The following is a 14,718-nucleotide window of genomic DNA, read 5'->3' on the forward strand; positions in this document are numbered from 1 at the left end:
TGCACCATCCTTTAAGAGTTATATATTTCATGTGAAATACTTTACCTGGTATAACTAGGCGTCATGGTTGGATCAAACTCAAATGTATGCTTGCATTTATCATTTTAAGAAATGTACACGTGATTTTCTTTTCAAAGGTGAATATAACGTACAGTGATCAATCTCATAGCTCCTAAAAGGAATACCAAATAGAGAGTTGGGCAAACACGGACCCCTGGATATACCAGAGGTGGGATCAGATGTCTATGAGGGGTAAGCATTCCCTGTCGACCGGTCACACCCGCCGTGAGTCGTATCCCCTGATCAGGTAAATGGGGTAATCCATAGTTAAAATGAGTGTGCCAAGAACGGCCTTACAATTGGTATGAAACACGCCGGAAAAGATTTTTCATATATATATATATATATGTATATTCCTATCGAAAATTTTGAATCTCTTCTGTAGCCTCATCCTGGCCTGGAGGTTATGAGGTGGAATATTCAAAACAAATAGCAAAACAAAAAACCATCAGCTAAACCTGATAAAAACATACTAAAAGTTTTACTCCCTTCAGATTATACAACTTGATATCAGGAAATGTCCGTTACCTGGAGTGCATATTTAATTAAAGGTTACGAAGCTTTTCCAATACTTGTTATCGATGACAAACAATCTTCTGAACACTCCTGAAGGCGGTGGTTCGAAGTAGGATTAAATTTACAGAGAGTTTGAACTTTCGTGAAATGTGGTAACGATTGATTGATGTATTTTTATATCCTGTCGGAAAATTTTTCACTCATATTAGACGTCACCTAAAACAAATTTAGACCTATGCTTAGGTCTCAGGGCCGTAGCAGTGAGGGTTCTTTAATGTGCCAACACCTCCCGCGACACGGGACCTCCGTTTTTAAGGTCATACCCGAAAGACCCGTGATTCTCACTTATGAATGCCAAGCGTTTGGCGAAGGAGCAATCACATTTTGAAATCATACACAATCATTCTTCAAGCTTGCTTAAAAATTAAACAGGAGAGAGAGAGAGAGAGAGAGAGGTGTATTCCAATTTTGGGCCCAGAGTTCAGAACAGCAAGATAGCTTAAAAAGAATTTTCAGAAAAAAATACATTAACTACAGACAAACCCCGTGGGCGCATATGACGTCACACATAATGGCGCTTAATAGCGGAAGTAAATACATGGATTTGAATGTCATCGCTTTCAAACTCGAAAACTACGCAAAATATTTCATTAAAAATACATTTAAAATATTTTTTGGGCATTAAAAATATTAAATTTACTGAGAAAATGAAAAAGTTTAGAAATATGCGTTGTGTCCTTTAACTACAATATAATTATTAAAATCAGGGCTTCTCTAACCGTTCCTTCTCCAGTGTAACATTTAGAAAAGATCTGATTTTAATTAGATTGCCTTTAACTACAAACTACATGTGGGTATAGCATATGGGGGAAACATGTACGTATATGATTTGCAAATCAGGTCAGGGCCGTAAGTAGGGTTCTAAATCAGGGGAGGCAGGGGATTGGGGGCCGCCGATTGACTTTACGACTGAAAATGACACTTTTTAAATCCCAATTTATCATGTTTGTGTTTCATTTGTACTATGTAAAGAATCGTAATATGGTGTCAAAGACAAAGGTGCTTGTCTTCATTTTAAACATATATCCTATAATATAACATTTATATAATTTTATTTTCTTTTTTGCCAAAAAATCAGACGAGGCAGTTGCCTCGTCTGCCTCATCGGCAGTTACGGCCCTGCAGGTGTATACATAAGTAAATGGACAATATCAGTGTTATACCAACATATGAATAATAAGCTAGAAGGATTTTTGCAGATTTAAAGCATCAGCTAATTTTCTGAAAGTTTTAACTAAATATTCACTCAATTTGACAATTACCGGTTTGTCTTCATTAATTATCAACCAAGTAAGTTTGTCCTTATTTGTTAAATATATGATTTTGGTTGAGCTTGTATATATCATGAAAAAAAATTTCTTTCTTCGAGATAGAATGAACAATCAGTGAGGAAATGAAATTCTTCATCCATACAATTTAGGTTGCATAATTCACATATTCTTTTGTTCTTTTCTAAAGGAATATTCTGACCAATTCAAATCTTCCGCTTTCAATTCGTAGATCATGTGCACTAATTCGGAATCTACATAGAGTTTTTCTTAATTATCCATATTAAAGTGTTCTTTATATGAAGAATATGTTGTAAATTTTCCTGATTTCTGACCCTCTTCATGTCTTTTTGACCATGCAGTAAAGTAAAAACTGTTTTCGTACCTGATTCTTCATTTGTTTTTTTTAAAAAAAATGAGAATTTGATATTTTTACAATTGGATACCAAAATACCCATTTCTTCTCAAAATAACTTATATTTCTATACCAACAATTTATATCATATGAATTAAGATTGACATTCTCTGTATAAGCACTGTATAACAGGGATGATTCTGGGCAATTCTCAAGTCTATGCCAATATAGCAAAATACTGTGTATTATACAGTAGAACATGAGATATCTACCCAATTCAGAAATTATTGCAATATTAGTACTTCTTTTTCCGGAACCCAGTAGATGTTTACAAAACTTGATATTCAGATTTTCTACCTCACAAGTTTTAAAGATATTGTATAAATCTCTGTCTTTTTCCAGCATGCGTGACAAAAGTATTCCCCATATCTCACAGCCATGGAAGGCAATGGGTTTTACCACATGGTCAAAAGGATGTAAAAATGTTTTGATTAGTGGATCTATAGTTTTGATGTCTTTATAAAGTTTGATCGAGGCCTTAAGAGCTTTATTGTATAAATCAGATTTTGTTTCCTTGAATGAACCACAGAAGGATGATAAATATTACACCTAGATATTTATATCTATTAGCAGTCAATGCATGTATTACCAAACATGAAGTTTTCTTAATTAGGTACCCGCTTTTATTGAAAATAACTACTTCTGTCTTATATATATCTTATATTTGCCCAACTATCTATTTTGTATTGCTTGTAGGAGTTATGAGATTGATCACTGTTCGTTATCTTCACCTTGCATATATCAAAATTTGAAACTCGCTATAAAATTAGTTAGACATGCAGGGCTGACTGCTTGTAAAAGTTGTCAGCCATGCCGAAGAATTATTAGCTCTGAAAAAATAACTGCCATTTTCAAAAGTACTTTATTACTACATGTACATGTATCTACTAATTAAGGACGACGGGCCTAATTTGTTTCTACCATATAGATTTTATTCAAATATTGATATACCATAAAATCGGAATAAAAATGGAGAAAAAAACATATACGACCGTCAACTTTGATTTTCCGCGAGTAGCCAGCACAAATTATTTCAAACGAAAAACAAATTGGGGAAAATAACTTTTTAGAATACAAAGGTATGACAGCAAGAATATATAAGAATAAATATAGGTCGTCAGCCTAGATTTTTCGGGGGAGCATGTCAAAGGGAAATTTGGAACAATTTTCAAGGGATTGTATATTGTTCCTCTCGAGAATCTTTCACTCATATGGAGACGTCAACATTGCCGTTGATGAGCTGCAAAATTTATACCTATGCTTGTCGTTTATGGCCTTTGAGCAGGGAGGGTTCTTTATCGTGCCACATCTGCTATGTTTGCGGTCTCATCCGAAGGACCGCCCCATTTAATCGCCTCTTACCACAAACAAGGAGTACTGAGGACCTATGCTAACCCGGATTCCCATGGGATTATTTTTTTCCAAATAATGAATATGGAAAACGGTTTATCATTTATATGTAAGCATTGAATCATCGTATGATATTCCAATATCATCATGATGTATATGAACTGTCACAAATCCAATGATCTCGATATAGAGCTCAGTATTGGAGTTTGAAACGACGGCTTTGTGATATATTTAGTGCACTTGTTTTTTCTTTTTCTCAAGAACAGAAGAGTGTAGATATTTTTATTTTGCTGTACCAACGTACGACAGTTTGAATCCTGGCAGATGTATGGTTTTAAACACAGAATCGCGAAATCTTGTATCTAGAGCTGTAATCGTTTGGTCGGGTGGAGTGCTATAAGACTGATCCTAATTTCCTCGTTTGCAGTTCGGAGATCTCCAGTAGATCTCTATCGTCTATTTCTCAAAGATCAAGCAGAATCTAGAGATATACTGACAATAACCCAATCTCTACCAGAGTTATCGTTCCTTACACTCACATGTACCTCTGTTAACGTCTCAAAATAAGCAGTTATTCCACATGTAAATCCACTTCTTTTTTTTACGGCTAATAAAACTAAGAACTACTTTAAAAAATATTGGGAAAATGTAGGACAAGAACTATTTGTAGATTTTTTTCTATTACTATATATTCTTCATGTACCTATGTATAGGACTGGTGCAATAGAACAACCCAATACCCACGTTTCAACCCAAATCAATGCTTCTTGTGTCACAAAAAGACTTGACATCTGCTCAATATTTATTTATTTATGTATATTTTTGTAACTGAAGTCAAAACCATACTTTATTTGAGCATACGTGCCATTTTACAAAAATCTTGTAAAACCCTTGAGACGTTGACAGAGGTGTAAGTGAGAGCAAAGAACGACAATATCCTGGACCAGTTATGGGAAACGAATAGACCTCCCAAAACTTCGATCCCGATCATAAAATTGACGAAGTGTGTTCCTTGTATCTTGTTTAACGTCTCGCTCGAGAGTTTTTCACTCACATGGAGACGTCACCAAGACCGGTGAAGGGCTTCAAATTTAGGCCTTTGCTCGGCGCTTACGGCCATCGAGCAGTGAGATCTATTTAGCGTGCCACACCTTCTGTGATACAGGACATCCGTTTTTAAGGTCATCTCCGAGGACCCGTGACATTCACACCTAATGCTGAGCTTTTGGCGATGGAACTGTCACTACCTGTTTTAACGACTTAGGTCTGTCGTGGCCGGGATTCGGAACCCGCGAACGCTCTAACCTTTAGGCCACCGCGACGGTGTCTGTTCCTTGGCTTGTTACAACTTCGTTACCAGGAAATTTGGTCGCCGTGGCAAAACTTATGTGTCTCCGGTGGTCGGACACACGGTTATTTCACACACTGTACATATATGTTATATAACAGAGATATTATATATGTCTCTAATTATATCACAAGTACGCGCATGTATTCGTTGAGGGATGCATGGGAGATGAAGATAACGAACAGTGATCAATCTCATAACTCCTATAACATGGCCGTAGGAATCGGAGGGGGGGGGGGGGGCAATATTTTTCAACAACAAAATTCATATAGTAAAATTCACATATAGTGTAATGTATAATTATTTTTAAGCAGAAAGTTAATTTTATTCAATGAAACTCAGAGTCAGTCAGTGTGACTGTCCTTTAGCTTAAATAAAAATAAATATTATGAAAAGCACTTAATGCCTTAACATTTCTTGGGCATCATCCAAAAGGTTGTAATCATGAGGTAATAGTTCGGTTCTCGTTCCCAGCTCCGCATCTGGCGTCAAACCTATTATATGTAGTGACTGTTCCTTTGCCAAGTGCCCGGCACTAGTGTCGTTTAAAGTCCTTTACCGGTATCTGTTGACGACTCATACGAGTGAAAAAATCTCGCAAGGGACGACTGATCAAAAGGTATCTAATATGTATGACCTTGACTAACTTTCAAGGTCTAATAATTCATTAGATAGCTTGTTCATAGAAACTTCGTCTTGATACAAAAATGTCTATGCCCAACTGCCCTAATACCAGTTCAACGTTTGTATATATTTAAAATCTTTTTGTAAAGCTAATATGATGATTTGTTGACTTTTTAATCATCACAGTTTTTATGGTAAAGGTAAACCCGACAATGTGTGAAGTACTATGTATCAGTGACGTAGGTCATGACGTGTAACAACTTGTTCTAAGCTTGTAAAGTCTCAGGCTGTGAAGACGTTTCATTCTTGGTCCAAGAGTAGACACTATCGTATCAGTGTAAGATCAACCTTCCGCACAGTTTTAACTTTGATTATATTTCACAATGTATGCCCAGACGGACGAAAGAAAGGCATTTTTTGAAAAAGTGCACGAAGAAGCAAGGAATGCAGGAAAAAAGGGATGGGGAGCACTAAGTTCTCTTGTTAGACTCAAAGGGCAAATGTTGAAGAAATATCCTCTTCCAACAAGCATACCTAATATCCCAACTTCGAATATTCGAAAAGATGCTGTTTCCTCAGAGCTTTATCCAAGTGATGCTCCTTCTGAGCTTATCCCGATTCAGATATATGGTGATGGGAATTGTTTATTCAGAACTCTCTCTTTTTTTGTGTTTGGACATGAGGACAATTTTAAGGAAATGGGGGTACGAATTGGTGTTTGAACTTGTTTCAAACCTGAAGCGCTGCACGAATGAAAACACTTTTGTGACCATCTCCACAAACAAAAGTTCACTTCAATATGTCTTTGAAAGTTCCCTGTCAGAAAAGTGTTTAATTACTGGTAATTTGATTGCTTCGTTACAAAAGGAAACAATAAAAACAACCCAGAACGGTTACTATTCAAGCCTTTCACATATGTTCGTAGCTTCTAACGTTTTGCAGAAACCAATCATGTCGATTTTCCCCGAGGTGCAAAACCCTGGTGTAAACAGACAAGATCATAATCAGCTTATTGTTCCTCTTGACCGTACTGATGCTAAAGAATATCAGGATGCTATCCACATCATGTGGACTCAAACAATTGTTACAAAAATAGATGGTTGGACACCTAATAATTTTGTTGCCTGTATTCACAAGGATGATTACAGCTTCTCCATCGTCAACTTCCCATATTTGTGTAGCAATATTCCATTATCACCTGCATATGGTGTTTATATATCTCAACTGATTCGATATACAAGAGCTTGTTCTGGGTATAGTCAGTTTTTAAATCGAGGTAAGCTACTGACAAACAAGTGATGGTACAGGGATTTCAACAGTCTCGATTGAAGTCAGCACTTTGCAAATTCTATGGTCGTTATAACGATCTAGTTCGTCAATACAACCTCATATTGGGTCAAATGCTGTCTGACGTGTTTCATACCGATTGTTAAGCCGTTCTTGACACACTGATTTTGACTGCGGATAACTCCGTTTACCTGATCAGGATATAGGGCTCACGGCGGGTGTAACCGGTCAACAGGGGATGCTTACTCCTCCTAGGCACCTGATCCCACCTCTGGTGTGTCCAGGGGTCCGTGTTTGCCCAACTATCTATTTTGTATTGCTTGTAGGAGTTGTGAGATTGATCACTGTTGGTTATCGTCACCTTGCACAAGCATGAGGAACCTCTTTCAAAGCGTTCGAGGTTATCCTTTGAGGATTCTGAACCTCATCGCTCATTTGAACCAAAACAATCACAAGATAGTCCTTCCCCACTCTTGGAGTCTAACACAAATGAGGAGTCTATTGAAACAGGTAGATTGGGGGAAACTGCTAACAAAGAAACAGACAAACATGTTAAGGTTGCTTCCTTTATTGATTCTTCTTCTTCAGAAGATGATATCTCAGAAACACCAGTTCAAAAGGCCCAGGTTGTACATGAAAAATGGCATACACCAGAGATCGGTAGTACCCCAAATCAGCCACGGAATATTTTCTTTCCAGCAAAAACGTTTGGTAAAAAGATGAGATCTTTCAATGCCTCCTGGTTTGATCGGTGGTCTTGGTTACATTATGTAGAAATCAAAGATGTTGTATTCTGTTTTCCTTGCATAAAATCATTTCAGAAGAAGACTCAGTTGTCACAAGAAAGAAAAAGCTTTCATATCAAGTGGTTTTAAAAACTGGAAAAAAAGCAACCACAAAATTCGCCGCACAAGAGAAAAGTGATTGCCATAAAGAGGCTATGGAAAGGGAGTTTACGATAAAGGAGGAGGTTAAAGATGTTGGAGAATGTCTTTCAAAGACGCACGAAGTCAAGAAAAAGTCTAACAGAGAGAATTTGCTTAAGATCACAAACATTTTGAAGTTTCTTGCTCGACAAGGAATTGCTCTTCGGGGGTGACAAAGACGAGAAAAACTCGAACTTTAATCAACTTCTCATGCTAGAGGCTAAACGCGATCCCCAGCTTCAGGAATGGCTACAACGCAATACAAATAAGTATGTTGCTCCAGATATACAAAATGAAATTTTGCAGGTGATGGGGTTGCAGGTATTGCGACAAATTGTTGCTTTCATCAAATCGTCTGAATTCTTTTCAATAATGGCAGACGAAACACGAGATATTTCCAACAAAGAGCAACTTGTTTTATGCATTCGATGGGTTGATCAAAATTTTACCACTCATGAAGATTTATTAGGGATGTACTGTCTTTCTGACATTGGGGATAATTCAATAACCATAGCAATTAAAGATGCCCTTTTGAGGTTCGATCTGCCTATCAACAAAGTACGAGGCCAGTGTTATGACATGGCTGGTTCAAAGACAGGTGTTGCAACACAAATTCATGCACTTGAACCCAGAACCCTTTACATAGACTGTTATGGTCATGCTCTTGACCTAGCTTGCAGTGATTCTATTAAGGGATGTAAGTTGCTTAGAGACACCCTGGGCATTGCAAAGGATATAACAAAGTTGATTAAAGAATCTCCAAGAAGGGAGATGATTTTCAATACATTAAAAAATGCCCAAAATCTAGAGAAAACGCCAGCGGGAATAAGGGTTTTGTGTCCCACAAGATGGACAATAAAAGCCGACACATTTTTGAGCATTTTGTCAAACTATGAAATTCTAAGAAATGTTTGGGATGAAAGCCTCCAATACGTGCGTGAGGTAGAAATGAGAAACAGAATTAGGGGAGTGGCTGCTTATATGTGCAGGTTTGATTTCTTCTTTGGGTGTTTACTGAGTGAAAAACGTTTACGTTATAGTGATAATTTGGCAAGGGCTCTGTAGGCTCCAAATCTCTCGGCGAGTGATTGTCAAAAAATGGCATTAACGACAATGAGTGCTTTGCAAAGTCTCCGAGATGAGACAATCTTCGCTCAGTTTAACGAGGAAGTTGTTGAAAAAGCAAAACAGATGAACATCGATGATTCTGTTCTTCCTAATAAACGCAAAATTCCTCGTAAACTTGATGATGGGACAGCAGCACATACTTTTTCATCGTGTGGAGATATGTAGAGGGAAGATTTCTACGAGGCATTAGATCTGCTTTTAGCTGGCATAAAATCTAGATTTGACCAACCAGGTTACAAAGCTTATGTTAATCTTGAAAACCTCGTAATTAAGGCTTGCACAGGTCAAACGTTTGAAGAAGAATTCAATTTTGTCACCACCCTATATGATAAAGATTTGAAGCCAAAGGATCTTCACTGCCAGCTTATAATGTTAAAGACTGTTTTGCCAAAAGACTTTACGCCAGATATACCAAGTGTGGTTGAAATTTTCAGACATTTAAATGAAAAAAGTCTGTTTGCCGAGATCCTCAAAATTCTCAAACTAATTTTGGTACTTCCTGCAACTAACGCTACCAGTGAGCGCTCATTCAGCGCCTTGAAAAGATTGAAAACATCACTGAGATCAACAATGAGCCAAATACGAACAAACAATTTGCTTTTATTGCATGTTCATAAAAATGAGACTGATGAACTGAATCCAGAAAAAATAGTTGAGGAGTTGTAAGTGAAAGTGAACACAGACTGGCGATTTTTGGAAAGTTTACCGAGTACTAAATACCATATGACTCAGAAATGATTGATAACAAAATGATAAAGATACAAAGAAACAAAAAATCAAAAAAAAAATAAAAAAAATCCTTAACACCCCTCCCCCTCCAAAGAAAACCCCAAAACAAACAAAACTTAAAATTAAAGTTGATGGGTTTTCTGGGAAACTAATTAGATTCTATGTACATAATTAGATTTATGTACATGACGTACACTTCAATGCTTGCATATATTTAAGCAGTTATCTTTTTACTAATGGTTTTGTCGATATCACTTTTTTGTCGTAAATTACTTTGGTGTGGTGCCCCCCGAAAGTGAAATTGCTTCCTACGGGCCTGTATAAGGAATACAAAATAAAGAGTTGGGCAAACACGGACCCTTGAACATACCAGAGGCGTGCTCCCTTGCCGACCGGTCACACCCACTGTGAACCCAAAATGCCTTGATCAGGCTAGTTAACGAAATAATCCGTAGCCAAAATCAGTGTGCCAAGAAGGGCCTAACAATTGGTATGAAACACGTCAGACAGCATTTGACCCAATGATAGGTTGTATTGGCTAACTATATCACTAGAATTTGCGAAATGCTGACTTTAAACGAGACTGCTAAAACCCCTACACCATCAAGTTCCTTGGTATATTTCTCTTATTCGGCAGTAACAAATTATTATTATTTTTGGTTGACATAGTCATACGACTAGAACAAAATAATTAGAATAGTTTGCAATAAAGTTTTGTTGTATCGAGAGAAAAAATTGAAGAAATCTTACCTTTGTTGCTTCTGATCTATACTGCCAAAAATTTGAATGTTGTCTGATATTTATATATACATATGAAACAGATAGATGAAACAATATATCTTAATTACAAAAATGCGTGCAGCAAAGTAAAAGTTAAAATATCGATCTCGATTGTGAAAGTACTTAAGACGCAAATAGCATTCTCATATCGCAGAGATTGAACGCAGAGGCGGATTTAGAGGGGTGACCTCCTCGTCGGATTTAACCTACCCAGTTGAATTTCACAACCTGCCGGCACCAGAGATCGAACCAGGTCACCCTAGCCCCGTCCTCCTTCTTTCATTTGTACCTCTTTAAAATTGATACTGAAATCTAATCATGATAATCTTATTTTTGGTCTTGTTTCCTGACCTTTTATTGTCTGAAACATATATACACAGTATTTACATTACAACAAGAAAGGCTCTGCATGTACATGTACACACGGTATTACACACGGATATCTGTTTGTACAGACCTTATGTTACAGGGCCACACAGCCTTGCGTAGTCTTACTTCCGGAGACAATCACACATTTCTCAGCATAGCACTATACTATGAATTGACTTATTTGAGCAATCATAACTTTTTTCGTGTTTGCGTATTATCATCTTGGTTCACGGCAAGATGTCCTGGCTCCGGGATCATGAAACTGTCTTAAACTTTAAGATTGTCTTAAATCAATAAAGTTGCACTTAAATCTTAAGACTAGTCTTAAAGTGGATCACAACAAAACCACTTAAATTTTAAGACTGTCTTAGAGCTGTCTTAACTTTCTAAGATTGTCGTTAAGTTCATTCAAAATGGCCGCACTTGTTGCATTTTTGAGGCGAGTTGGAAATTATCATCGTGATGCCTGTCCACAAAGACGTCTTCCCCGACCCAGAGTATTTAGGGATCGCTTAAACCCACTCGATATGCGGACAGACGAGGAGCTCTATGAAAGGTACCGTTTCCGCCGACCCACCATTATTTTTCTCTGTGGTCTAATAGAAGACATCGTCATCCATCCCACAAGAAGATCGCTGGCCCTACCTCCAATGGTACAGCTTTTAGTGTTTTTGAGGTTTGATGCGACCGGTGCCTTCCATCAACTAATTGGAGATTCGATACACTTCTCCAGGTCAACGGCTGGAAGATGCATTAGAAGGGTTGCGTCAGCGTTAGTTAGCCTCGCTAATCGTTATATTATATTCCCAACTGACCAAAACGCTACTAATACCAAGAGAAAGTTCCACAACATCGCAGGTATAAATAATAGCTACTTTCCATTTCACATGACCTTCACATTTCCAAGCGCATGACAATCAGTCCACACTATTCGTCCTACATGCATTTCAACCCTTCTAAACTGAATAAAACGCATCTCCTATTTAAATAGCGGTTATAAAACCATACTTTCTTTTAAAAAAATCCTATCATTGACACATGTAATTTCAAAATATGCTTAAAGTATTATCAATTGTTTAGGTATTTTATAATAGAGCTAAGAGGGAAAGGGGGGGGGGGGGTTAAAGACACAATATATTGTCCATATCCAATTCACCACTTTGTGGCGAATATAGATGTCCTCAAATTTTGTTATTCACTTGTAATGATCAAAATTAACAGTCTAATGTGTTTAGATGCACCCATGGCCAGAAGGTAAAAATTTTGGCTGTCAACATCAAACGAGTTGAATTTTTAATTGTTAGCATTTAAAAAATTGAAAAATATTTCTTTTTAAAAATAACTTGAACCAGTCCCTCTTAACACAATGTATTGATTGTAGGGTTTCCGGGTGTGTTGGGCTGTGTTGATGGCACATTTATTCGAATACAGACGCCAGTAGAAAATGAACCGGATTACGTCAACCGGAAAGGATATCATTCCTTAAATGTTATGGTAAATATGCTTTAAAGACTGTTTGGCATTGTTCTCCATTCCCCATTACTGTTATTGTGTAAATTCTATAATTTATGGTAATACATGATTTGTAATAAATAAAAAAAATCAGGGAGTGGGTAAGGAGTTGGCTTTTGCTCATGACCATTATATTGAAAAACATAATAAACTAGGTGTTTATAAATATTTGTTTGTATCATGCAGGATAGGTACATTGGGCTGTAATATGCAATGTAGTAATATTCATGAATTGTATAAAAAAAAAAATTCAGATGACATGCGACACCAATTTTGTTATAATCAACGGTGTGGCGAAATGGCCAGGGTCTTGCCATGATTCTAGAGTCTTCAGAGAAAATACTCTGTCGTCAATTTGAGAATGGTAAATATTTTTGTCATATATCAAAACTTATAGACAAGATATAGATGTAAATGACGTGGTTTCACAAAGTAATCATAAATTCAGAAAGGTATATAAACTCAGAACAACTTATCTTAAAAGATGATCTACCAAGTTCAATGTATATAAATTATATATAATATGAATCTGGTTAGACATAATCTTTCATAGAAGAGGAACATATGCCACACTTTACAATGCATAATGAAATACATAATTCACATTATACATTGTCGCTTTCACATAAGTTGGCCCCATGATTTTTGAAAGATTTTCAAATGACTCCAGCCCATTTTCACTTATTCCCGAATTTGACAATTTCCAAAGCCCTATGATTGACAATTACAGGCCAGCATGATGGCTTGCTGCTTGGTGACTCTGGTAACCATGCAAAACCTATCTAATGACTCCCTACAACAACACCAATGATGTACGACACAAAGAGCGGTTCAACTCAGCACTGTGCCGTACACGAGTTGTAATTGAGCAAACTTAAAGGATTTTAAAGAGGAGGTTTCCATGCCTGGCAGTTGGTCTGCGGACAAACCCGAATAGAGCCTGTCAGTATGTGGTGGCATGTGTGGTTCTACACAATATAGGAATTTTGAGACAGGACATTGTGACCATTTCAGTTGATGACCTAATCATAGCTGGCCCAGATGTCCAAGAGATTGATCACGCCAACAACAACGGTTTCACATACAGGGATATCATTGCCAGATAATGTTTTAATCATTGAACAAATTATGATTGTAATCTATTAATCAAGGTCAAGGTCACCGGAGGTACTGGTTAGTTGGTCAAAACATCTTTTTATCATTTCCAAAGAATTCCTGTCTCTATATATTCCAGTTCTACAAGTATACCAGTTTTTTATTTTCACAGCCATATTTCAAGGTGATCAATCTCATGTAACTCCTATAGGAATACAAAACTTGAAATAATTATTTTAGTACAATGATGTTCCCCCTTCCATTTTCTATAGTTTTACAATGAAGCATATTGCACAAGTTTCAAGTCTATCTGATAAGCCACAGAGGAGTTCTAAGCGTTCACAAGATTTAGTGAGATGAAGAAAGAAAACTGCACAAAAACAATACAATATATTTTATTCCATTAATTGTGTATAGTATCTTCAACAAATTGTAAAAAAAAATATTAATCATTTTCAGAAAATGCAATCATCTTATAGATGTACATCAAGAAATGTATAACAATTTCGATGTCAATTGTAGTGAAAGTGTAATACATCAAATCATATATACATGTGTAAATAATAGAATGAAATGGACATTGACGAATTCTTTCATTATCAATTAGTATTTGAACAATTATATATTGATTTTATACATTTTTCATTTAGCAGGATAGTCTCGAAATAAAAATGAAGAAATGGAAAAGAATCCTTTATATTGTAACGGCCAAGCGATTGATTTTATAGTAGCTGCCACCAGTTGTCTTCCTTGACAACAATCCAATATTTTGAAAATTGACTCTGATGTAAAGTTTACTAATTTATTGAGTTATGTATAAGTTAGGTGAAGTTTGTTATACAACAATGTAATACTCCAGAAATATTTTTGGGACTTCATGCACAGAATATAAAAGAACAATCGTAACAATATCAATTACAATAGAGTTATAGCGACTGAACCTGGTGCTAATATTGTATGAATTAATACTAAGTTATAGTCTGACCCAACCAATGAAAGGTGAAGATAACAAATCCATATATAATAACTTATCATTGGTATAAAATAATAATTGGTTCCCCTCTTTAGTTGAATTGTTACTTCTATGAATAATATTCAGAATCTTACACTTATTATTAAATTGTGACTTTACACCAGTAATTCTGAACACAAAGGAACTGGGAATGATTCTTAACCTAAGTAATTACCTAATCTAATCCTAATTAATTAATTAATCTCCAGATCAGCCTTATCAGGCAACACTGGGAACGT

At 36.4% G+C, this 14,718-nt stretch overlaps 2 protein-coding genes across 2 annotated transcripts in view; one reads left to right on the forward strand and one right to left on the reverse strand.

Moving 5' to 3' along the window:
• LOC125650009 (ryncolin-1-like) overlaps positions 1-10,497 on the reverse strand; it is a 31,635-nt gene extending 21,138 nt beyond the window's left edge. Inside the window, exon 1 of the mRNA XM_048877948.2 lies at positions 10,462-10,497. The gene's annotated coding sequence lies outside the window, so the exon portion shown is untranslated. The remainder of the gene's footprint in view (positions 1-10,461) is intronic.
• A 1,013-nt stretch (positions 10,498-11,510) lies between these two features.
• LOC125650028 (putative nuclease HARBI1) lies at positions 11,511-12,731 on the forward strand. The gene is made up of 3 exons (XM_056167162.1): positions 11,511-11,718; positions 12,242-12,354; positions 12,627-12,731. The coding sequence occupies exons 1-3, from the start codon at positions 11,511-11,513 to the stop codon at positions 12,729-12,731; spliced, it is 426 nt and encodes a 141-aa protein (XP_056023137.1).
• The last annotated feature ends 1,987 nt before the right edge of the window (positions 12,732-14,718 follow it).

Source organism: Ostrea edulis, chromosome 5 (genome assembly GCF_947568905.1).
Source record: "Ostrea edulis chromosome 5, xbOstEdul1.1, whole genome shotgun sequence".
Lineage (NCBI taxonomy): Eukaryota > Metazoa > Mollusca > Bivalvia > Ostreida > Ostreidae > Ostrea > Ostrea edulis.

Bases quoted from the DNA above. Each gene is read 5' to 3' on its own strand.
- LOC125650028 (XM_056167162.1), top strand. From the start codon at position 11,511: ATGGTACAGCTTTTAGTGTTTTTGAGGTTTGATGCGACCGGTGCCTTC. The intron at 11,719-12,241 runs GTATAAATAATA...TATTGATTGTAG, and splicing joins AAAGTTCCACAACATCGCAG to GGTTTCCGGGTGTGTTGGGC. The intron at 12,355-12,626 runs GTAAATATGCTT...AAAAAAATTCAG, and splicing joins ATCATTCCTTAAATGTTATG to ATGACATGCGACACCAATTT.